Source organism: Cygnus atratus, chromosome 9 (genome assembly GCF_013377495.2).
Source record: "Cygnus atratus isolate AKBS03 ecotype Queensland, Australia chromosome 9, CAtr_DNAZoo_HiC_assembly, whole genome shotgun sequence".
In the NCBI taxonomy this organism is placed as follows: Eukaryota; Metazoa; Chordata; class Aves; order Anseriformes; family Anatidae; genus Cygnus; species Cygnus atratus.
The window spans coordinates 11,496,414-11,520,737 of record NC_066370.1 but is presented as its reverse complement, the minus strand read 5'-3'; the positions used below and the strand labels follow the sequence as shown (position 1 = coordinate 11,520,737).

The window sequence follows — 24,324 nt, the reverse complement described above, 5'->3', positions numbered from 1 at the left end:
GGGCCGCGGGCACCGGCCGGGCTGGGGGGCGCCTTTCCCTGAGGCGAGGGCAGCCCTCGGGCTTGGCCGGGCGGCTTTGGGGCGAGACGCCCGCTCCCCGCCACCCCGCGCCGCCTCAGGAGGCCGAAGCCCAGCAGCGGGGCGAGGAGCCCGAGCGGGAGCCCGGCCTCCCCCCTCGCCCCCCGGGGCGGGCATGGCATGGCTGCGCCCCGCCTGGCCCCGCTGCGCCCCGCTAAGATGGCGGCCGTGCGGCCCGGCCTGGGCCCGGCGGGCGCCCGAGCCGAGGAAGGCGCCCGGGGCGGCCCCGCGGGCGGCAGCCGGGCCGTGGCCTCCTCAGGGCGGCCGCGGGCTCCGCACGGCCTCGCCCGGCCTCGGGGAGGTGCCGCTGACCAGCGAGCGGTACCGCGTGCGGCGCCTGCCCTTCTCCCGCCTCAGCCCCCGGGACGTGGCGTTCTTCGAGCGCCTGATGCCGGGCAGAGCCGTCACGGACCCGGAGGAGTTGGAACCGTTTAACGTGGACTGGCTGAAGTCGGTCCGAGGTAAGGAGCTGCCGTGGTTTTCGCTCCTGGCGAAACCTCCGCCGTCTGTCGGCACAGCGGAGCGAAGTCTGCCAGCGGCGACCTCACTGCTGTTGTTAGCAGAGCGTGTCTTTGCGCACCAGCAAAACGAGTTTTCCCCGTAAAAAATAAGGGAATTACCTCGTTTTTTTCAGGCTAAAATAAATTCTTCCTAGTTAATTAACTGTTTTCCTGAAACAAATGCGTTCACTTAACAGCTCCTGAATTTTTCTGAAGTTCTGAGTGGACCCTCAGAAAACAGGTGGTGTGAGTTACCAGGTGCTGTTCAACAAAGCTGAAGATTTCATGAAAATTCATGATTCGTGAAAAGATGCATGAAAATTTACGATTCATGAAAAGATTCATGAATTCACTATTCATGAAAACATTTCCTGTTGTCCACACTGGCAGCCAAGTCCATGGCCACGTGCAAAGCGCTTCAAGGGAAGGCCCGCCGTTAAAAACGTTTGTTTTAGAAGTCATTAAAGTAACTGCCTCGTGGTGGAGGAGTACTGCTATCTCACACATCCCTTGCCACCTTGTCCTTTCTGAACTCCGTGCAGCAGATGACTTGCCATGAGCGTCCCTTGCTTTCGTTGCAGGCTGTAGCAAGCTGTTGCTGAAGCCGCAGACAGCAGCGGAGGTGTCTCAGGTTCTCAGGTAGGGTGTGCCTTTTGTACAGGGTGAGGGAGCTCAGCTCTGGTTTGGGAGGATCAGGCAGGAGAAGGGAACTCCCAGATGTGCAGGCACTGAGTGCACGAGCGCTACTCACTGGAGCTGTGTTTGTCTTGGTGGTATGTCTTGTACTCGAGCTCTGGTGACTTCAGCCCTCCTTTCTGTGCTTTACATCCCCTTGCACTCCCCACTGACTTCTCTGCTCTACGAAATTGTCAAAATTTAAACGTTTTACCAGTGCTCGACATGAGCAGTTATGTTGAAGGGACTCAGGGAGAGTCCCTAAGAAAAAGGGAAAAGAAGCTTGTTGGGTCCAGTGAATTGGTGGCAGCGCTGCCCTAGTTCAGACATACAGGAGCAGGTACGGTTGAGCATCCGTCTGCGGGATGCTGTTCAGCTGGAGAGCCACAGGCTGCAGGAGCCTGCTCACCTGCTCCTAGCTCTTAAAACAAAAGTACAGAGCTTGGGACCTAAAAATAGCTGCTGGTGCAATGCAGCTTGTGCCATCCATTGCCCTTGAACTCTGGTGAGCTGGGAGAGGATGTACTGGGTGGCACTTTGTGCTGGAGGGTGGAGCAGCTGAGGCAGAGATGCACAGACTTCATTGCCTATGGGACATTCTTTCCTGAGAGGAGGAGGAGGGCAGTAATGTCTTAAACTGCTGCCAGAGATCGTCTGTCAGAACCCCCTGAGGAAGCTGTTAGCAGAGACTGCTGAATAAATGTATAAACAGAGAGAGGTGTGTTTTCCAGACAGATATTGCATGGCAGACCTGGGGCTATTCGAGGGGATGACCCCGAGTGTTCATTCCTTTGCACAGGACTGGAGTGAGGGGAGAGAGGAGCTGTGCTTTCCCACATTTGCAATGAAAGCGCCCCTCTTTATCCGTTTAGTCTTTAGGTTGAGCACTGCTGAATTTTAAGGAGCATTGAGCACGCCCACAGCAGGACCTATTCACGGGGAAGTGAAACTTTTCTGATAGACTGGATTATGGCCTTAAGTGACGTAAGACTTGAGAAACCTGCTTTCTTCCAGGTACTGCTCTGAGAGGAACCTGGCAGTGAACCCGCAGGGGGGTAACACGGGCCTTGTCGGGGGCAGCGTTCCTGTCTTCGATGAGATCATTCTCTCCACTGTTCTCATGAGCCGGATCATCAGCTTTGACACCGTGTCTGGTAAATATTGTAGACACGTGGTGCACGGAAACGAGCCCCTGGCTTTAGCCTGGACATTCTTCTGGGAGCTGTAACTGCAGGATTAGCAAGGTTCAGCCCAGCAGCATCATAAGGGGCATCAGAGATTTGTTTCCTCCAGATTCCTGCTGCTGATGTAATCCTTAGGTGTTAACAGTAGCAGATGTAAGAAAACATCTGGTGGCAGAAAGAAGAGGAAAGAGAGCAGAAAAGCATGTATATCGTGTTTGCTAAATGAGAAACCCATCAGGGGGAGAAGAACGGTGGTGGTTAAGGAGGCATGTGAGAGCCACACTAACAGAGAAGGGAGGAATGGGGAAAACTTGCAGGATGTTTGGGTTTGGAAAGTTAGGAACCAGGCTGCTTTGAGTATTTCAGTTCTTAAAAGACAGCAAGAAGGGGAACACCAGGCAGAAACGGTCTTAATGTCACTGTATTTCACGTGTCCAGAGCTGGGCATGGTCAGGTGTTAAGACAATGGCAAAGCTCCCGTGGGATTGAGGAGGGGTGGGACAATGCCCTATAGCAAGCATGGGGTTCTTGCTAGTTTAAATTGAACCTCGGAAAGTTTTGGAGGAAGAAGTGGTTGCACCTGCTTATGCTTATCCTGCCTCTTTAGGAGCACCTTCTTCCTGGGCATCAGCTCGTTTCTGTTTCAGGAATCCTTGTGTGCCAAGCTGGCTGCATCTTAGAGAAACTCAACGAGTACTTGGAGGAGCGGGGGTTTATCATGCCTCTTGACTTGGGAGCGAAAGGTAGCTGCCACATCGGTGGTAACGTGGCCACAAATGCTGGAGGCTTGCGGCTCCTGAGATACGGCTCCCTCCGAGGGACCGTGCTAGGACTGGAAGTGGTAAGGCGAGTACCCAGCAGCTCCCTCTGTGTTTGCACCTCTACCTCTCACCTGCTTCCTGCTGTTGTAGCTCTCGGCTGTCTGCTACATAGACAAAAGTTCCTCTTCAGGCTCATGCTCCTCGCTGTTCCTTTTGTGGCTCTTTCGAGAAGGGCCAACAAGTGTCTTTCCGCATGTAGCATCAGTTACTGCCGCCAAAGCTTCCAGCTTCCTCCTCTGTCCTTACCGACAGAAGCGGTGATGGATGGTGTTCTTATCCAGGGAGGTGAAACGGAGGTAGGGAGAGGTTTGGTGATCCCTTTACCCGCATCAGGTTGGTTCCTCTGTGGAGTGGTGGGTCTCTGGAGTGCTCTGCTAAGTCCATCCTGCCACGTGCTCTGTTGTTGACTGCTCACTCAGCTTTCAATAGGGCTTTGTGTTTCTTTTGACTGCTGGCTTTGTCCTAGAGTCCTTCCTGTTCCTCAGCATGCTTCTGCCTGTGCCTCTGTGTGTAAAGGCGGGCATTTGTGATTCTAAAAGATTTATGGTGTTGGAGGCAGAGATCTAATAGAAAATAAATTGAACAATGGGAGCCAGGGCTGCAAAGAATGGCTGATCTTGTGCACCACTGGTAAGAAAAGTAGAACAAGCTCAGTCTTCTGTTATTTTAGAACATGTGTAAGCAGCACCATTAATAAAAATAAAAAAAAAAAAAAAAAAACAGAAGTAGGAAAGTTTGTGGGAAGATTCAGGTAGGATATAGAGGGTAAGAAGAGCGGAGAGAGCTGGAAACGAGGAACAGTGACAAGACTGGGAACGGCCTGCAGTTGGTGTCTACTACTGAAGGCTGGCAGTAGCCTTTCATCGGGTTGGTAGTAGACAAGCTTGTTGCAGCACGTTTCTGCATAGGTGCATGGCATCTCCGTGTCCTCACAGGTGCTGGCAGATGGCACAGTCCTGGACTGCTTGGCATCTCTGCGCAAAGACAACACTGGCTACGATTTGAAGCAGCTTTTCATCGGATCTGAGGGGACCTTGGGAGTTATCACGGCTGTCTCCATACTCTGCCCTCAGAAACCGAAGGCTGTGAATCTGGCATTCCTAGGTAGGAACTGGTATTAATGATTTCACACCTGGATTCCTAGGCAGGGAAGGGAATAGTAGTGAAGAGAAGAAAGCACTGGTCAGCCTGCTGGCTACTCAGACAGCACGCTTGTAACAGGTGTGGCCTGGAAAGCAGGGAGCTGAACTGGGGTGAGGGGAAGGAAGAGTAGACTTCAAGCCCTGACAAACCTGTGGAGTATGTGCAGTGGACCCCAGAATTTGCCTGGACTCTCATAATGGTCTTTAAATTCATCCTGGGTTGCCTTCTTGCCAGTGCTGAGAAGGGAGGGTTGGGTCAGACATTTTGCTCTCAACTGTCTTAGGATGTTCAAGAGGTCCTTGCCACAGCAAAGACCGGTTGCTCTCTCCTCCTGCTGTTCTGCTCTGACAACTATCCGAGTCCAAACCATCAGAGGATCTAACAGGGATTGCGTGGGATCCAAACCCACACGAGGTTCAGCTTTCCTAGCAATGGAAAAAGTGACTTGAAGCCTGATAGACTTCTAACAACTTTTGACAAGGTTTTGAGGGGTTGCTTTTGTTTCTTATTCCTCTTTGTCATCTGTCTGAAGGGTGTCAGAATTTCTCTCAGGTTCTGGAAACCTTTACAACCTGCAGAGCCATGCTGGGAGAGATCCTGTCTGCCTATGAGTTCATGGATGAGAAGTGCATGGAATTGGTTGAGAAACATCTCAAGCTATCCTGCCCAGTAAGAGGTACCAGAGCTGATAACTCTCTGTCTAAAGAAGAGATACAGATAGTGTCATTTGGGCTGCAGAAAGAGACATTATGCTGCTCGGGCATTTTTAGCCCATTTTACACGTGTATGTCAGTGAGTGACTGTGTGTGTCCCTTAATTTTTGTGCCCAGTATTCAATTCCAAATACACTCAGTAAAAGTCTTTAAAGATATGACTTTTTAGTTCTACCAGTTCCCACAAAACTGCTAGTTTTTTGAACAGCAGTGGCTAGGTAGGGGATAGAACATGGAAGTGAAGCGCCTTCCAGATAAGATTGCCACTTGAGCTGCACTCCTGTCTGGCACAAGAGAATCTGGGATGAAAAGAAACCTTATAAAACGTATCAGGTTTGGGAAAAGATCCAGAATCTGCACTAAATTCGTGTGCTCACAGCACAGAAGAGCATCTGCTTATTTTGTGCTTTTTCACTTTCAGACAGCCATTTTTATGTTTTAATTGAAACTTCGGGCTCTAACTCAACCCACGATGAAGAAAAATTGAACAGCTTCCTAGAACAGGCCATGACTTCTGGATTAGTCACTGATGGAACTGTGGCAACAGATGATAAGAAGATAAAGGTAAGTCATCATTTCCTCCTGCACAAATCCGCTTAGAATGATTCTCTCCTTGAAACTACATTTTTTATAAGGAAGTGTTTGTCTTGTTTGATGTTTGAAATAAACATGACTGAATGACCTGGTAGCTTATTTGGTATATTGAGTAAGAATGCTAAGAGAGAATAATTCCTACTGCTGCCTCTTCCCAGAAGGCCTGAGTGGCCTTCTGGGAAGTTTTCAGTGGATGTTTTCTCTTTTGAAAACATCAGGTTAATAAATTATGTCTATCAGTAGGACTTAAGCAGCTTTGGAGAGAATGCCTGTGGCTGTGACACTTGTTCTTTTCTATCTGGGGTACTGTCAAGGGTCAATGTATCACTTTACCACACAGTGCTGCCAAGAAAGCGTTATTACTGTCTCCCATGAGGCGTAGGATACCGAGGGAAATGTTGATGTTACATGCAAAGAATCAAAGCTTTTCTTCCCTCCATGCCACAAAGCATTGAACACAAGAGGGACTTGGCTGACTGGGATTCCTTCGATCTTTGTTCATCAGATGCTGTGGAGCCTCCGGGAGAGGATCACAGAGGCTCTCACTCACGACGGCTGTGTTTACAAATACGACATCTCCCTGCCTGTGGGGAAGCTGTATGATCTCGTGACTGACATGAGGGCTCGGCTGGGCCAGAGTGCCAAAAATGTGGTGGGCTACGGCCACTTGGGTAAGTGCAGATGCTGGGAAAGGGGGAAAGGAGGTGGTTTCTTTTGTGTGCTCCACGTTTTGCTGTGCATTTCCTAGTAGCTCCTAAAAGTTGGTTTCAGATTACTGGGAGGCAGACTAAATAGCTGAGAGCTATCAGAGGAGGAGGATGCAAAAGGATCTTCCCTGCCTTCAGCCTGTCTTTCATATATTACTGACAGGTGTGACTGGGCAGCGTAACCACTAGCCACTCAGCAACTGTCAACTGGCCGTGTGTATCTTCTCGCTGTGTACTTTCTGTTTAATTATCTAGGTTATTTAATTGGACCATCGGTGTGATTAATGTACTTAGACACTTTTGGCACATAAACACCTTCCTGTCCAAAGTAATTAGTCATATTGGCAATCAGTTATGTCTGAGCCATTAACTCTTCAAATGAGAGTGATAAAATTAGTGCACAAAATTAGTGAACCAGCCTTTCGGCTGGTACATTTGTCAGAATGCTTTGAAACTGATTTGATTTTACATACTCCAGAGACAGGTAGGTTGTTAGCAAAGCTGTTCTGTGTTTCCAAACCCATACCCCCCAAAAAAAGAACAGAACAACAAACAAACAAAAACATTCCTCAGCGTGCTTGATTTGAGATAATTGGAAAGACAGGTTTTTGTAATAACGGCTGCATTTGGTAACTGTTGGCATTGAGGATTAAACTGTGTACTATGAAGATTTGCTGAAGTGCAGGAAGAGGTTCCAGAATGAGAATGAGTATTTTTTTTTCTTTCTTTGTGTGTTTATAATACCCAGTGACTATGAGCTTAATTGAGTATCATCACACGCAACACCAACGGAGAAAGGAAATGCTCTGCTTTCTTTGTTTCTGTTGACATAGTGCCAAAGTGCCCTTAGAGCACTGCGCAAGTATAATAGGGAGAGATGCAGTAATGAAGGACTGTACTGAAATTCAGGCATCATTAGGCAATACTGTCGGGGAAGCCATCTGAGTGCAGGGAGAATAATTAATGCAGCCCAGTTGTTTGAATGTTAAAATCTCTAAAGTGGGAATTTGAGAGTTGCTTAACTTCCTCAAAGATCGTTCTAAAAACGTGGAAAAACAAAGATCCTATTTGAATTACTTGTGCACGGAGAGGCCTCGTGTTTGTTGAAGGACTGTTCACTTCCTTCTAGAAGGAAGACTTCAGTGAATAAGAAAGGCACCGTTGTTTGAGTACGGGGATGAAACGGTAACGATTCTCCATTGCAGATCTACAGTTTTTCTTACAGACCCACCTCTGCAATGTTTTCTTCCAGGAGATGGAAACTTGCACTTGAACATCACAGCAGAATCCTACAGCCATTCCCTGCTGGATGCCATTGAACCATTTGTGTATGAGTGGACTGCAAGATACAATGGCAGTATCAGTGCAGAGCACGGATTGGGCTTCAAGAAAAAGCAGTTCATTCAGTATAGCAAACCCAGCGAGGCAGTCTTTTTAATGCAGCGCTTCAAAGCCATGTTAGACCCCAAAGGGATCCTCAATCCATACAAGACACTGCCTTCCAGCTCCTGAAGCAACATGTTCTGAGAAGCAAGCAGGTGCCATCACGAGAGGACGACATCTGTAGCTCGATAACTGTCCTTTAACACCAAACTGAGGGATCAAGCAAGCATGTAGAATGCTCCTCGGCTTATTTTCTTAGTGTGATGGAACAAGTAAAGGAATGTGGTTCCTCTTTTCAGGGGTGTCTGCTCTTTCTGAAGAAGAGCACATTACGGGTTTTCGCTGTGTAGGCTTTCTGTTTAATCTGAACACTGAAACAAAGCGTACAGATTTTTTTTTTAATCTTACCTGCTTTTTCTACCGTGGGTATGATGTTTAGCGTTGGTAGTAGAACACTTACTCCTTACATCTCTCAAGCTCTGGTGATCGCTGTTTTTCTTTCCTTTCTGTTTCGTTTACTGCATGCATTCTGCAGTCAAACAGTGAGATTAGCAAAGATCTTTGACTTTCTCCATCATCTGTGTAATATCCTTGTTGAGGTAAAACTGTGCAATTAGAAGTCAGACCTTGTAAATCCTGTAGCAAGCACTACTTTTCAGAAGGGAGGGACCTTTGGAGTTTTATATTGCCTTTATCTGAAATGACCTGCCAAATTATGATAGTAGAATTGTTTGTTAAAAATAGAACATTTACCACCCTTCTCGCTTACCTGTCTTGGTGAGGTTGGTAGGGTGGAATCAGGGTTCACGGCATGTGGCTAGCACCAGAGCCAGCTGGTAGCAGCAGTGCCCTTGCCAGTGTGCAGCATTTGGGGGTTCCTTACAGCATGAGACCTGCATGCACATGGGGCTGAACATCAAGAGGCCGGCCTTCTGCTTGTGGTGGGGCTTCAGATCCCACTCTGCCAACCGCTGCCCTGACGCTGTAAGAGCACTGCAGTATTTTGTTACATTTTATGTATGTGACTGCGGCATACCAACATCAAAAGTATTACAAATCTGAGTCCACAGAGATATGAGGAGGATTTTATCAGTGATGTTTTGGGACCACAGCAGGTAAGGACTAACCAGCCAGACACATACATCCTTCCTGCATGTGGTTTCTGTTTCTGAGGTCCTCCACCAAATTTGACTTGTATGAGTTCATCTGGACAGCTCTTTCCAGCCCCTGGGTTCTGCCCTTAGCCTTATCTTGGATTTTGCCAAGGTTGTATTGGAGCATTATGGGTTGGAACAGGCAAGCACTGGGAGCAGTGCTTAACAACATAGCTGTAGCAGACATGACCGTTGTCTTTGTGGGGAGGACTCTTAGATACCTGACAAGTGCTGTTCACATCATTACGCCACAAAAGGCAGGAGTCAGAAGTGGCATGACGTGCAAAATGACCATGCAGGGGCAGAGCTGTGCGGGCTGTAGATCTGGCCATGGGAGTGCATTCTGTTGTTTGACTTAGTACAATGCAATCTCCCCTGTTTCAGGACAAACAGCTTTAAACCTTACACAGAATCAGTAAAAACTATTACTACTTACATAGAAGCAGTAAAAACTATTCATCAGGATTTTTGACTGTGATTACTCATGTTACTGTGAATGTCTTTGAACTATCGTAACTTAAAAATTGATGTTAATACTGTCTCTAAGGAGTACTCTTCTAATAAAGATTTCTTAACATTTTGAAGCTCTTAGCATTATGTTAGAATTGTAATGAAACTGAGTTTTGATCCTCTTTTAATAAAAGTAACAATTCAAAAGACACTTAAACAAAAAAAAAAGCCATACGTTCATTCTGTGGGCTGTGATAGTGTGTTTTCAGTTCTTGTGTATGTACAGTAAATATAAATTATTATAATTTGATCAAAATCAGAACTTTCTGGTCTGTGCCTCTTCTAGTGACCCAGAGATTTTAAGCAGAAATCTGTTTTTGCCAGAATCCCTTTGTCAAAATGTCTTTGCTCTAGGAGGTATGGCTGGAATCCCAGTGGTGCTCTGTCAGATCCTGCAGAGCCCAGCATCGAGATGCCGCGGTCCTGGGCTGGCTGCATTGGTTCTGGCTGCCTTTGCCCTTTTATCCTGACCAAGCACAGCACGGCTGCCTCGCAGCCCAAGGGCTGTGTCCCACCACCTTCTCAGGACTGACCGGGTGGGTAAAGACTGGAAATCTCTCTCTTCATTGGACTATTCAGGGTTTTCCTTCAGGTACCTCTCTACTCTGCGTTTCCTCTGGGAGCCCTGCTTTCCTTGGGAAGTCTTCAGCCCCTTCGAGAGGTGTTTATGCATGTAAAGGGAGCTTGTCAGAAGTAAATGTGTGGTCTTGAGAGTCAAGGCCCATCGCTGTTGATCTTATTTATATTCTGGCTTTTCACTGCACCAGGTTGAAGAGAATTGAAGGAAGGTGGGAAGGTGTTTCTGCCAGATTATGCAGCATGGTCCCTTCTAGGGGCTTAAGAGCTTGGGTGTGAATCCGTCCCTGGCAGAGTAAGGAGCTGATGCAGTATCTCCTCCTCTTCCCGAGCTGTGGGCTAGCAACTGCCCCTTTGCATAGAATGGTTCTTCCTCTGTCATCGGTGTCTGTCCTTCCCCTGTGTCTGCTCTGAGTGGTGTGAGATCAGTTCTGTTGCCTTTGGGTTGAGCTACAGCAGAGTTTGCTGCTTTGATCTTCAGCACGTCAGTTGCACTTTGGTTTTTGGGAGCTCCTTGTGTCTGGGTGCAAGCCCAAGGACATGCTGAGTGGCTGCGTCAGAGCAAATCTCGCATGTGGCCCTCCTAAAGCCTTGGCTGGAGTCCCAACCGAGAGCCGCCTTCCTCTACAGCTTCAGCTAAGGAAACAGTTTAGACATATTTTGTGTCCTGTTTGCCTCCATGGTGCTGTGTGTGGGTATTTCAGCTTTCTTCCCACTGGTTTGCTCTGATGTAGTAGTGAAGTGCCATCGGGCAGAGGAGGCATCTCCTTTGGGGTGTACAAGTGAAGCCTCGGGCACACAGGAGAGGATGCCACACCACCATCTCCAGGTGAAAATGTTGCTCTTCCTCTCTCATTTTGATGTAACATGCTTGAAAAAACCCACACTAGTGTCAGGCTGTGGGGTCTCTAGCAATGCCACCGCCAGGCTGTCCCAAGGAGGCATCAGCGTTGCTGCAGGTACAGGTTCACAGCCCTGGAAGGACAGACCAGAGAAGAGAGGGTTCCTGGAGGTTTAACCACAGGGTAGCAGTAACTGGGAGGGCTTCGATGCCAGAAGCCAGGCTGAGGGGAGCATTTCCTGCTTCCTTGGCTCCCTTCTCCTACATAAAATATCAGGAAAATAAAATCATTCTGTTTGACCTTCGGAAGGATTGCTGATTCCAAAAGGTGTAGGAAAAAGTAGGTTCCTCAAGTAGGAGGGTGAGAGGGAAAAGGAGACGGTGGTGTAGGAAAGGATCAGAAGTCAGCACAAGACCTGCTGGCAGTGGAAGGCGATCTTACAACAGCTTGGTTTTACTCGTGCAATTCTCTCAGACTTTGTGTGCCCTCTCACAAGCATGCCGCCGCATGTGCTGTGTGTCCACGTCGTCTGCCTAGGGTCACTTCTGGGCAACGAGGATGAAGGATGTTTGGACAGGCCTTTTATGCCCCTTGGGAGTCACTGATTGTTATGGGATAATCCTGTTGATTCCGGATCTTGCCTGATCCTCCACAAACCCCAGGCACTGTCTTTGTTTCCTCGCTTGAGGGGGGTTGTTTGGCCACATCCTGCCTCTGTTTTGAGATGACAGGAGAGATTGTCAGGCACAGTTTGGCCTACAGAACTACGCTGCCATCTTTTTGTTGCTGGAGCGCAGGTCATCTGCTGATGAGTCTCCTCCAGTGTTTGCTGATGTTCCTACTGTCAGCCACATCCGTGTTTGCCATTATGTGCATGTCACTCAGCCCAGCAACTGCTGTACCTTGCGCTCCTGCACAAACATTTCTGTTCAGACCTGTTCAGACCTGTTCAGCCTTCACTCAGCATCAATTCGTTCAGTTTTATTCCTTCTGTTATAAATCTCCCCAGCACAGAAACAACCCTGAGGGGCCCTGACACGGCCTCTTCCCCAGGCTGTAGAAATGCAAAGCCAAACCCTTCTTTCCCTGCTGAGGAGCTGCTGCAGTATCTACCTCCTGCCCTCCTAGAGCTGCGTCCTCCGCAGCCCAGCTGGCTTCTGCATTCATATCCCACCGGTCCCATGTTAGGCTCCCGGCTGGGAATGCCTCGCCAGGCTTCATGAGACCAGCAGAGACAGTTGTCTTACCCAGTCGCCGTCTTTTCCATTACCTGCTTGTCAGTAATTTCTGCTCTCTCACAGTGAACTGAAATAGATGATCCATTCAGAGCATTTTTCCTGGAAGAAAACCATCCTGAAGAGTCTCTTTTTTTCTGTTTTTATCCAGAACACCTCTCTACAAGGCTGCACGCTACTGAGCTGAATTAAGGATGGTGGCTTACAGCCCTGCATTATAGCACCCATCCATCACAGCGCAGTTCTAAGGTCGTGACTCTCAATTTGCCACGTGGATGCTTTGACAGAACAACCGCCATACAGCCTGCAGAGTCAATATTTATCCCTACCCTGTGATCTCTTCAATCCCTTCTCTCTCTCTACTATCGAGGCACCCTGTACCTCTCCCTTCATTCCTCAGGGGCTGTCAGGGAGGAGCTGATCGTCTTCTTCAGGCCTCTGGCCACCACATTGCTGCCATCTTACCATCTTTGCATTTTCCTATAGCTAAAAGCTAGCTCAGGCAGCAGTGCCCTTTAGAGTAGCCCCAGTACGATGTTACCCTGATCCAGCAGTAGTAACCCCAGAGTAAATAGCTCCTCAGTCTCTCCCAGTAGTGATTTGAAAGAGTGTGTTCCTAAATGACCTTCCACTCCTTGAAAATTCACATCAAGGGACTGGCACTCAGTCATCAGGCTATATATATATAGCTTTTGGTGAGAGCTTAGGATGAACTTAGTGGTGTCCCTGGAGTGGGGCAGACATTTGGACCTAATGCGGGTGTGAGCCAAAGCCTAGAGTTGCTTTAGTTAAGAGAGGGTTAAGTGGAGGGAACGATGCTGTTGTTAGCAAACAAGGCAGAAGGTGAAATGCTCCCCTCTGAGCTGTTTGTGTATCAGACAATGCAAAAATAGAGAAAGTCCGTAGTGGTGGTAAAGAAGAAACATAAAGGATTTGCTTTCTGCCAAGTTAATCTGATACAACCTGTTCTTTCCAGATCAGGCTGTTTATATTCTCTGTCTTTTTCCTACTCCGTTCTTTTTTTTTTTTTTTCCGCAAACCACTGACCATAAGAGTTTGAAATGCAGGCTTTACACATGAATGGTTCTTTTTGGGAAGTGGAACTTTCCATACTGCTCTTCTTTTTTTTTTTTTTTTCTCTTTTTTTTTTTCTCTTTTTTTTTTCAGCTATGTATGGAGAGAGTGCTACAGAGGGAGCCAGGGCTGGCAGATAACCCGAGGCTGTGCAGTGGCCAGAGGAATTCCAACAGTCACATTTAGCCTTCTTCTTTACACATCGAGAGCCATAAACACAGTGTTACAACCACCGTCTCAGACAAACAGCAAAGCAACTACCTTGAGGGAATGGAACCCCAGTTACCGTGGGGTTATATTATATAATCTTTTATGTATTAATTAATAGCCAGTATTATCCTGCTGTTCAAAGTTCTCAATGATGCTTTCAAATACTGGTTTACTGTTGTATATAGGGGAGAGAGAGAGAGATGTGCACGTATGTGTGCATGTATTTTTTGATAAAGAATCATTGTGGTAGAAATTTTTTGTCCACAATCAGTTTTTTTTTTTCTAGGACAGACTTAAATATTGGAAGGATGAGAAGTGTCTATGGCTGCTCAACACCTTGAAGCAGCAGTCTTCTGGCATGGTGAGGAAGGACTTGACTCTCTCCTAACCGAGTGGGCTGTATGGAGCTGTTCATCCTGCCCCATCAAATTCTTTATCACCTGCATGACCTTCATTGCTTCCAGTCTTGGAGCAAGCCAGCGCTGAGCTACGTCAAAGATTTCTTTATGGCACCATATTTTCTGCATAACCAAACCTGAACAGGTGGGACATTTCTTGTACAACACCCAAGGAGTGAGCAATAAATCATCTATAAAAGCATAAAAAAACGGTCTTTTATGATTCAAGGGCTCTATCGTGTTCTGAACAAGATACCACACAACTGATGGGTAAAATGTAACAAGAGAAAGAAGTGTGTTAAGTGGTGCCCTGCTGCCAGCAGCAGCTGGCACCATGCTAAGAATAGCCCTAGAAATTCTTCAGAAAGCAACACACTGGTTCACATTCTACCATGGAACTCAAGGAAAGAAACCCTATACCTGCTAATCTCTGAATCTGAATAAGCGCTGTGGGACTGGCCTGAAGAAGGTGGGATTTAAAAAGAAATGCAGTATATTTGAATTTAGCAGCTCTCATGAGGAATACCAGAACGCTGAGTACATGCCTGCTAGTGGGACAGGTTGGTGCCACCATCTGAAAAGGTGGCACCATGCGTGGGGAGGAAAGGGGACTGTGTCATAAGGTGCATAGGAATGGCATAGCCATAAATGCCCCACTCTGACTGATTACTGCCAAATTCCAGGCTGGAAGAGGTGCTGCAATGTTTTATTGCCCGCATTGGGCATGCATCAACTACCTCCCATAAGCAGCAATTCCTCTGCTGAGCGTGGGCTCTGGGAGGCCACAGCAGTGTGTGTATGTGGAGAGAACTGGGGACTGGGATCAGGCAGCCTTCATTGCTGATGTACAGTGCAGTGGAGCTCCTGCTGTCCCCTGCCCAGCTCCTGCTCCTGCTTCTTCTCCTCCCTCGCCTTTCTGAGGAGATCCCTTGGTGCAAGGAGATGATGCCAGGACAGGCAGCAAGAATGCAGCAAATGGAAGAATTGCAGTGGCATGAGGCATCACGAGACCTCTTCTTGCATGAGTTGTTCTGCAGTTGTCCCCGTGCAGATGAGCAGAAGCGTCTGGAGGCAGCTCCTCTCCGAGCTCGTGCACGTTGTGCCTTCCCCCAGCATAACCCCAATGCGGGGGTAGGGGAAACTGCTCCCACCTCCAGACCTGCAGAACAAATCCTGCTCTCCCTGGGCAAACTGCATCAAGAAACCCAGTTTGTGAAGTGTTGGCGTACAGGAGCCTTGGTGGACTTCCATATTCACGTGTAATGCAAGTTGCAGTGGTCATTAATAACACCAGAAAGATGTAGATGAACCATCAAATACAGCTCAGCTGGTGTAGGTGTAAAAGTGTGTTTTTTTTTTTTTTCTTTCTTCTTTTTTACTCCCAAGACTTAGCTACAGCAAAGGACCTAAGCTCTTACCCTCCAGTTATTGTAACTGGGTTTTCACTGGGAAAAGCTTTGAGCCTAAGTGGTTTGTGTCTTGGGCTTTTATGCCGGTGGTGCTTTTTAGAATGAAGGGGGATTTCCAATAGCCGAACACCATTCCTGTTTTGCTGTTGTCCCTAATTTCCTGCTGCCAGACATGTCTGACAGAGAAGTCTGGACCTGTATCTCCAGGCAAGAACTGGAGGAAAGGCATCTCAGGCACTGAGCACCACAGCAGGAGGTGTGGCAGCGCACGTTGCTCTGGAGTGGCTGCAGAAAGTGAAAGGGACCAGTGATGCCCTCCTTCGGCCCCCAGCCCAGCAGCCTGCCCGGATCAGCCCCGTGCCTCCCTCCTGCAGCCAGGCACAGTATTTGTGTGCATGTTTGTCTTCCCCCATCTGTACCCTTGTTCTTGAGGGGGGGTCCCTGCTAAGGAACCTGCTAAATCTTCAACTCCCTGCAAACCTGCTGCAAACCCTGTCTCCTAAGGCAGCCCTGGAAAAAGCATCGGTGCCTGTGTAAATGTGATGCCATACCAGAACTGCTCATGGCTTACTAATTAACTTCCACCCGCCCCTGGGAACACCTAGCCACTCCCTTTGTCCTCACCTGTCCCAGCCATTTATAGCAGCGACAGGACGCTAGAAATAGAGACTCTTACACCAAAGCCGTCAGAGACCGTAAATGAAAGGAGTTTTGGAACTGATTTGCAAAGGAGATACTTTCTAGCTCACAGCAGCAAGGCAGCATGAAAACCCTTGGGTGCACTTCAAGGTAAGGGGAGAGGGATGTGAATATTACAGGTGCAGAATTAAAATGTGATTTGTAGAAAGGTCTGATTCAGATAGTTCAGTTAATCTGTGTAAGTGATTAATAACCTATAGTTAGTTACAGTTTGCTCCAGGGTAGAGGTTAATTTCAGTGTGTGTCCCCTCCTGTATTCCAAGTCTTTTAATTTGAAAGAACCTTGTTATGTTGACACAGATCTTTGGAGATGTTGTTTTCAGCTTAATGCAAATAAACAAAAAGGTTGTCCCACCTTAAAGCATCTGTAGCAGCACATTCAAGTGCTACCTTTGTCAAAAGGACAAACTCTGGCTTAGAAGAATTTGTGTTTTAGTGGTAGCTCTGAAGCAGGTCCTCAAAGGGATCCCAGGCTGGTTTCATACCCTGCATGCTTCAGTGATTTCTGTGCAACATTCAGATTTGAACTCTTGAACTTTTGCTTTGGGGAAGACTGTATTAACGGGACAAAAAAGCAGGTAGTGCGTTGGTAACGAGGGGTGCTCTGAACGAACCCTGTGTCTTGTGGCTGCGTTGAACTTCACTCCCCCCAGGCGAAATGCCTCCTTGCTGCGTGCTAGGGAGGAATAAAACCCTGCAGCCACGATTCTGCACGTCATGCCCTGTATGCTCCTGTTGATCTGGCTGATAGTTGTGAAATACCTCTGCTTATGGTTTTAACTGTTCATACAAAAGATCAGCTCTGTCCTCTGTAATGCTAGGCACTCGCACTGTTCACCTTCAGCAAGTAGAGCAGAACAGCTCTGGAACAAGCGGGACCTGTCTTTCTTGAAGGGAATAAAAGATAGCAGATATTTTAGCCAACATTGTGCATGGTGTCTCTCTTTGAGAGCAGCACTGGCTCTCACAGAGATGTGCCAGGGTGGTGAGGGCAGGATGGGCAGTGAAGCCCCACGTGCAGGTTGGTGACACTCGCTGCGAGTGTGGCTGAGCCCCAGAGAGGTGGGGACAGGCTCCCTGGTGCTGGGCTGGCCAGGGTGAGCAGCAGCTCCTTTGCCCCATTTCCAGCGAGGTTCCCAGGCCCCTTGTGCATCCTTCCAGGAGCCCCTGTCTCCCCAGGAGCCCCAGACCCCCCCAGGACTTTCTATCCCAGACCTTGCTGCCCATGCTGGCACAGGGAATGCTGGAAACAGGACTGAAGGAGAGGGCAGGACGAGACGCAGGGCTTGGCAGCACCCCACGGACGTGCTCCCATCCTTTCAGCCCCCTCCCTGGCCTCCATTTTCCCATTCTCGTTCCTGGAGTTCCCTCAGCCTGAAGGCCCCATGTCTTACCCCCCGTGTCGCCAGCAGTGAGAGCTGGCCATGCCTGGCCACGAGGCTCTGGTGGGAGTGCCCAGTTACACTGCAGACAGGCTCGGCTCGCTGCGCATTTGGGTATCTGGAAGCAGGATGACAAAATGTAATTGCTTGTAAATGTCAGTGACTAATAAGATAATAAGGGTTACTTGGAGGTGATAAGTTGTAGAACTGTGAAGAGCCCATTCAGCTTCTTTCTCATAATATAGTGATGATAATCTTTATGGCACATGTTGCGGCTGACTTATTTTCAGGATGTTTAGGTATATGTTGATTCATTTACCTATTCAAAGATTAATCAGAGTACAACTGCTTTCTGTTTTCGGTATGCTGCCTGAGCAAACAAGTTCCTTATTGTACACGTTCAGTTCTGCAGGAAAGAGGCAGAAGAAGGCTGTAGCCAGATTGCCTTAGGAAAAGCCTCCAGGCAGGCAGGGAGGCACTTTCTGGAACACCATCACACCAGCATCAGCTTCACCTTAAGTGAAAGACCGAGAAAATAAGCAGGGGGTGCATTCAAGAGACAAGAGCCTGCTGGCCTCTCCGCATTTCTTCCCCAGTCTCAGTTCTACTTCTATTTGTAGACCGATGAAAGGAAAGGGGTTGTCTCACCCCTGGGAACAAAAAGTGAAGAAATACAGATGGAAAGCTGCCCCTGTCTATGTCCTGAAACTCTTCTTTCAGCAGCTGTGCTGCAAATCCCCATCAGAGGTTGGTGCTGGCTGCGGCCAAGGGGCTTCCTGGGCCTTGGGAAGGGCTCTTCAGCCCAAGGGTTTCCCTTGCAGGAGGGCAAGCGCTTTCATTCAAAGCAAAGCTTACAGCAAAGGTGTTTTTTTCATGGGAAGCAAAGTCAGCACGCTTTCTGCTATGCCATGGCCCAGGCCCTGCATCCTGATTCCTCTGTGTTTGCATTCATTTTATGGCACTTCAATCATTCGGCAGCTGGTCACGATTGCTGTATTTTTATGTGTGGTTCCTAATTTTCTGTTGGACTTTGCTCCCATCCTGTCTGTAGTTTTCCATGGCTGTATCTGGCTGTCAGAGCCCTGCTTGTCACACTGTGGCTGGAGTCATGCAGCAATGGCTGCGCCTGGCTGTGGGTAGATTCTGACAATGTAATAAAAAAGGGCTGACGGACCATGCACCAACCACATATGGCTGGTGTGCAATGACAGCTATGTGTCCATTATCTTACCCCATAAACAGGGGACAGCCCAGAGCCTGTTGAGCTCTTCTGCACTGCAGTGGGCTGCCAAGATCTTCCCCTTGAGCATGGATGTCTCTCAAGGGTACTCCTCAAGGTTGAGAGATTCCTGTGATAGATACTTGGTAAGTGACTATTAGCTAGCTTCTTGAAGCTATACTTGCAAGATTGAGAAACTTCTTACTCGCTCATAGCTTGCTAACTTGTTATACGGTGTTGAGTGATATAAAGGCTTGATTGCTTGGTAGAGTTCCATGGGATAAGGCCCTGGAGGGAAGAGGGACCCAAGAAAGCTGGTTGATACTCAAGGATCACCTCTCCAAGCTCAGGAGCAATGCATCCCAACAAAGGAGAAGTCAGGCAGAAATGCCAGGAGGCCTGCATGGATGAACTAGGAGCTCCTGGCCAAACTCAAGCAGAAAACAGAGGCCTAGGGAGGGTTGAGGCAAAGACAGGTAGCCTGGGAGGGATACAGTGATATTGTCTGAGCAGCCAGGGATCAGGTTAGGAAAGCTAAAGCCCTACTAGAATTGAATTTGGCCAGGAACATCAAGGGCAACAAGAAAGGCTTCTATAGGTACATTGGTGATAAAAGGAAGACTAGGGATATTATGGGCCCTCTCCTGAAGTAAATGAGAGACCTGGTTACCTGGGAAATGGAGAAGGCTGAGGTACTCAATGACTTTTTTGCTTCAGTCTTCACCAACAAGAGCTCCAGCCACATAGCCCAGGCCCCAGCAGAATAAGGCAGGGACTGGGAGAATGAAGAACCACCCTCTGTAGGAGAAGATCAGGTTCAAGACCAGATAAGGAACCTGAAGGTGCACAAGTCCATGGGGCCTGAAGAGATGCATCTGTGGGTCCATCTGTGGATCCTACTGGTGGATGTAGTTGCTAAGTGACTGTCCATCATATTTGAGAAGCTGTGGCAGTCTGATGAAGCTCCCACTGACTGGAAGAGGAGAAATATAACCCCCATTTTGTAAAAGGAAAAAAAGGAAGACCTGGGAGAACTACAGGCCAGTCGGTCTCACCTCTGTACCTGGCAAGGTCATGGAGCAGATCCTTCTGGAAACTCTGCTAAGACACATGGAAAATAAGGAGGCAATTGGTGACAGTCAACATGGCTTCACTAAGGGCAGATCATGCCCGACAAATCTGGTGGCCTTCTACAATGGGGTTACAGCATTGGTGGATAGGGGAAGAGCAACTGACATCACCTACCTGGACTTGTGCAAAGCATTTGACGCTGTCCCCCATGGTATCCTTATCTCTAAATTGGACAGACATAGATTTGATGGCTGGACCACTTGGTGAGTGAGGAATTAGCAGAATGGCCGCATTCCAAGAGTTGTGGTCAACGGCTCAATGTCCAGGTGGAGATCAGTAATGAGTGGTGATCCTCAGGGGTCAGTATTGGGACCTGCACTAATTAACGTTTTTGTCAATGACATGAACAGTGGGACTGAGGGCACCCTCAGCAAGTTTGCCAACAATGCCAAGCTATGTGGTGCAGTCGACACGCTGGAGGGAAGGGATGGCATCCAGCGGGACCTGGACAGGCCTGAGAGGTGGGCCTGTGTGAACCTCATGAGGTTCAACAAGGCCAAGGTCAAGGTTGTGCACCAGGCCTGGGGCAATCCCAAGCACAAATAAAGGCTGGGTGGAGAATGGATTGAGAGCAGCCCGGAGGAGAAGGACCTGGGGGTGGTGGTTGATGAGAAGCTCTACACAAGCCAGCAATGTGTGCTTGCAGCCCAGAAAGCCACCCGTACCCTGGGCTGCACCAGAAGCAGCATGGGCAGCAGGGCGAGGGAGGGGATTGCCCCCCTCTGCTCTTCTCTGATGAGAACCCACCTGGAGCCCTGCACTCAGCTCTGGGGCCCCCAGCACAAGAAGGACAGGGAGTTGTTGGAGCGGGTCCAGAGTAGGCCACGAAGATGACCAGAGGGCTGGGGCACCTCCCCTATGAAGACAGGCTGAGGCAGCTGGGGTTCAGCCTGGGGAAGAGAAGGCTCCGGGGAAACCTTATAGCAGCCTTCCAGTGCCTAAAGGGGGCTGCAGGAAAGCTGGGGAGGGACTCTGTGTCAGGGGGTGTAGGGATAGGACAAGGAGTAATGGCTTTAAACTAAAACAAGGTAGATTTTGATTGGATATAAGGAAGAAAAATTTTACTCAGAGGGCGGTGAGGCCCTGCTCCAGGCTGCCCAGAGGAGCTGTGGGTGCCCCATCCCTGGCAGTGCCCAAGGTCAGGCTGGATGGGGCTGAGGGCAGCCTGGGCTGGTGGGAGGTCTTTCTGCCCATGGAAGGGGATTGGAATTAGATGATCTTTAAGGTCCCTTCCAACCAAAACCATTCTATGATTCTATGATTGTGTATATAATCCTTTAGACATAAATTGTCAACCAGCCCAATGGGAGGGTCTCTCTGGTGCTTTTAGTCTGACCTGGTTCTCTATGCAGTAAATAGCCCAGAGTGTACCTTGCCATTTCAAATCTTGTTAAGTCACTGTTTCATCTATGATTAATCTTAGTTAGATCACTGCAATACAGCAATAAATATATTGCTGCTTTGCTCTTGCAATTGAAGTGCAGAATTCCATTCACGAAATGGGAGAAGCTTGAAGCGAATAAACTCTAAATGAACAAACTCTAAGGCCTCAGAAACCCAAAAGAAGTAGGTTGTGTGGGTGAAAATTAGGGAATGAGAGTAAAAAAAAGTGATTTCTCGTTGTCCTGCCTCAAACCCCAGAGCTGCTGATGCAGCTGGTGGCTGGCACCATAAAGAAATTATGGTCCCAGTGACGGAAGCCCTGAGGACAGCATGCCAAGCTTTGTGGTTCACATTTGGGGAGGGATTGTCTTCTACGAGATAACATTCACAGAAATTCTGCTCTCTTTCCAGGTATACCAAATGTTTCCTCTTCTTCAACTTTTTCGTGGGAATCGCCCTGTTGGGATTCTTCCATAAAACTAGTGAAAATCTGTAAGTCTAGAAGGAGCAAGAACAACTAGTTGCTTGACTTCACCTCTGCAGGGCAGCAAGGATCTGACCTGTGACACTTGATTTAGCTCTCTCAATCTAAGGTAATGCTGGAAGGGCAGCAACCCAAAATCGGGCCCTAGATCCATATTTGGGCACACAAGTGATCAAATGAGCCAAAGTGCAGCTCTTTAGGGCAAAAACAGCCAAATGACAAATTAAAAGGTGATCGAGCTGAAGTATTTGGGCCCTACTTGGCAAATGAGGAGCTGGAGAAACAGAAAACTGTCCAACATCCATGCCTAAGGGATGGGGCTTGTTTGGGTTGGTGCCTCACTCCAGCTACTGCTGTGGGGTCAGGAGAACCCACTTGCATTTGGCTCCTGAAGCTTTACTGCCATGGGAGAAAAAGAGATGGTTAGCTGAGCTTTGCCAGGTCTAAGAGATGGGGTACGGCACTGGAGAGGCTGTTTTCCCCATGCATTGCCTTCCTGCAGATTCTGGAGGAGCTCCGCACAGTTGCTGGTAACTCCCACACCGTGTCACATCAAAACCAATGTCATGTTCCTGAAGACCCACAAGACTGCCAGCAGCACTGTCCTGAACATCCTGTTTCGGTTCACAGAGAAGTATAACCTTACCATCGCCCTCCCAGCTGACCAGCGCTTCCACCTGGGTTACCCGAAGAGATTCATGACCAGCTTTGTGGAGAAATTTCAAACCAAAGGGCAAAACTACAACATCATGTGCAACCACCTGCGGTTTAACCCCTCAGAGGTAAGAGCCACGGCACCTGTGGAGGTACACAGTTGAACAAACAGGGCCCCTGGACTAACAGCCCCTCTTCTTCCTCCCCACAAACAGGTGCATAAGGTGATGCCAGGGAACACCTTCTATTTCTCCATCCTGAGGAATCCTATTTTTCTGCTGGAATCTTCCTACGTCTACTACAAGAACGTGGCCCCTGCCTTCAGAAGCTCCAAGGACATGAATGAGTACCTGGCATTGCCCTTGAAATATTACCATGAGGAGGATTACACGAAAAACATCTACGCCAAGAATAACATGTGGTTTGACTTTGGCTATGATAACAATGCAGAGGACAATCAAAACTACACCCAGGAGGTCTTAAAGGAGATTGAACAGAACTTCCACCTGATCTTGATAGCAGACTACTTTGATGAGTCCATGATCCTCCTGAAGCGCACTTTGTGCTGGGATCTAGATGATGTGATCTACTTTAAGCTCAATTCCAGAAGCAATGACACTGTCCAGACCTTGACTCCTGAAAGCAAGGAGAAGATAAAGACGTGGTGCTCGCTCGACTGGAACCTCTACCTGCACTTCAACCAGAGCTTCTGGAGGAGAATTGAGGAGACCATAGGACTTGAGGAGCTGGAGAAAGAGGTAAATCACCTGCGGATGAGACAGAAGGAGCTCATGAAGACCTGCCTCTTGGGCCAAGAGGCAGTAGTGAAGACTCACATCAAGGACAAAACTCTCTTGCCTTATCAGTCAGGGGATGCAGATATCCTTGGTTACAACGTCAGACCAGACTTAAACAACGAGACTCTGAAAAACTGCCAGAAAATGATTATGCCAGAACTCCAGTACATGTCCTATCTTTACTCCCTTCAGCACCCACACAAGAAGAGGAAACCGTTAGACCTTCCCTTGCCGTGGAGCAGTTCCCTGGAGAAGACACAGGTCCCAAGTCAAAACTAGAGTGTATGCCAGCCTCTGCGGCATCCCACTGCTGTGGCCCTTTGCATCGCTGGGGTTTGGTGATGAGACTCTTGCACACGAGGGGGAGACTGGGTGGTGGGGTTCATTTGAGAGCTACCTCCACTCTCCAGCTTTTATTTTATGGGGGGAAAAAAACAAACAACAAAAAAAAAACACTTTTATTTCTCTACATTTACCGCCTCTGTCATTAGGTGGGTGCCACCCGCTCCTCTCTTCCCCTCTCATGGGGTCGTGATGCTTGCTGGGGCACTGAGCCCACCACGCACTTGCAGTCCTCCTTCCCAGCTCACCGAGGTTGAGGCAGGTCCCAAAACGCCTCCAGCCAAGGACTCGGCCAGATAATGCTCAGGTCCATGCCGCTCACAGGTGTGCTACTGCTGTCACACGCAGGGGACAGCCCAGTGCTCCTGGGAGCTGGCAGGCTTTCGAGCTGGGTTAGATTTTCCTCCCTCTTAATCATTAATCAGGGGCTTAATCATTTGGTTTGCATTTGACCTTTTTTTAATAGCGGTCATTACTTCCAGGCTGGTTACAGCTCACTAGAGCGAGTCTCAATTTTCTGCTTTTAGGAGACAAAAGTGGGGGGGGAGATAAGGACAAGAGCTCACCAAGGGAATGCAGTACTTGAAGAAGCAGGTGCATAGGAAAGAAATTAGGTCTCCAGGCCAGCAGCATCGACATTTTATCATCAGCAGAGGCTTCATCACACCCCATTGCTCCTGTGGCCAAACTTCCGATGCCAATTAGGAAAGGGATCCAGGGAGGCACGGCCACTGTTGGCCTAGGGCATCACCTCGTGATGGGAATCAAACCCTCATGGGCCAAACCCTCCCGGGGAATGACAGCTTTGGCGTCATTGCAGTTAATGATTGCCCTCGCTCAGTGGCTGGGCTCAGCGCACGTTTCTGGAGCCCATCCCTGGTTTCTACTGCGCCTGCCACCACCCGTGGGGCAGGATTGCAAAGTTTAACCAGGGCTCCCTCCCTCCTGGGCCATGCAGGTTGGCCGCAAGGGATGTGCCTAGGGAAGGTTTGGGCACAGCAGCGGCTCTACCCGCTAACCAGTGATT

At 48.6% G+C, this 24,324-nt stretch overlaps 2 protein-coding genes across 4 annotated transcripts; both read left to right on the top strand.

Moving 5' to 3' along the window:
- The first annotated feature begins 329 nt into the window (after positions 1-329).
- Positions 330-13,916, top strand: D2HGDH (D-2-hydroxyglutarate dehydrogenase). Of its 3 annotated transcripts, none has more exons than XM_035545039.2 (9): positions 330-539; positions 1,160-1,217; positions 2,268-2,407; positions 3,085-3,278; positions 4,194-4,362; positions 4,934-5,077; positions 5,536-5,678; positions 6,214-6,379; positions 13,686-13,916. In XM_035545039.2, the coding sequence occupies exons 1-9, from the start codon at positions 467-469 to the stop codon at positions 13,694-13,696; spliced, it is 1,098 nt and encodes a 365-aa protein (XP_035400932.1). In that variant the 5' UTR covers positions 330-466; the 3' UTR covers positions 13,697-13,916. The 3 variants fall into 3 exon arrangements, with proteins under 3 accessions (XP_035400932.1, XP_035400930.1, XP_035400931.1); XM_035545037.2 differs by lacking the exon at positions 13,686-13,916 and adding an exon at positions 7,668-9,722; XM_035545038.2 differs by lacking the exon at positions 13,686-13,916 and adding an exon at positions 7,545-7,677.
- Positions 13,917-15,969: 2,053 nt separating this feature from the next.
- On the top strand, positions 15,970-23,234 carry GAL3ST2 (galactose-3-O-sulfotransferase 2). The gene is made up of 4 exons (XM_035544933.1): positions 15,970-15,995; positions 21,432-21,512; positions 22,007-22,286; positions 22,374-23,234. Exons 1-4 carry the CDS (start codon positions 15,970-15,972, stop codon positions 23,232-23,234), a joined length of 1,248 nt encoding a protein of 415 aa, XP_035400826.1.
- Positions 23,235-24,324: the final 1,090 nt, after the last annotated feature.

What these genes read in the sequence shown, in the direction of transcription:
- D2HGDH (XM_035545037.2), top strand. Translation starts at nt 467, where the DNA reads ATGCCGGGCAGAGCCGTCACGGACCCGGAGGAGTTGGAACCGTTTAAC. An exon ending in CAGATGATAAGAAGATAAAG is followed by an intron (nt 5,679 to 6,213) that starts GTAAGTCATCAT and finishes TTTGTTCATCAG; the next exon opens with ATGCTGTGGAGCCTCCGGGA. An exon ending in GGTGGGCTACGGCCACTTGG is followed by an intron (nt 6,380 to 7,667) that starts GTAAGTGCAGAT and finishes GTTTTCTTCCAG; the next exon opens with GAGATGGAAACTTGCACTTG.
- GAL3ST2 (XM_035544933.1), top strand. Translation starts at nt 15,970, where the DNA reads ATGAAAACCCTTGGGTGCACTTCAAG. An exon ending in ACCCTTGGGTGCACTTCAAG is followed by an intron (nt 15,996 to 21,431) that starts GTAAGGGGAGAG and finishes CTCTCTTTCCAG; the next exon opens with GTATACCAAATGTTTCCTCT. An exon ending in TGCGGTTTAACCCCTCAGAG is followed by an intron (nt 22,287 to 22,373) that starts GTAAGAGCCACG and finishes CCCCACAAACAG; the next exon opens with GTGCATAAGGTGATGCCAGG.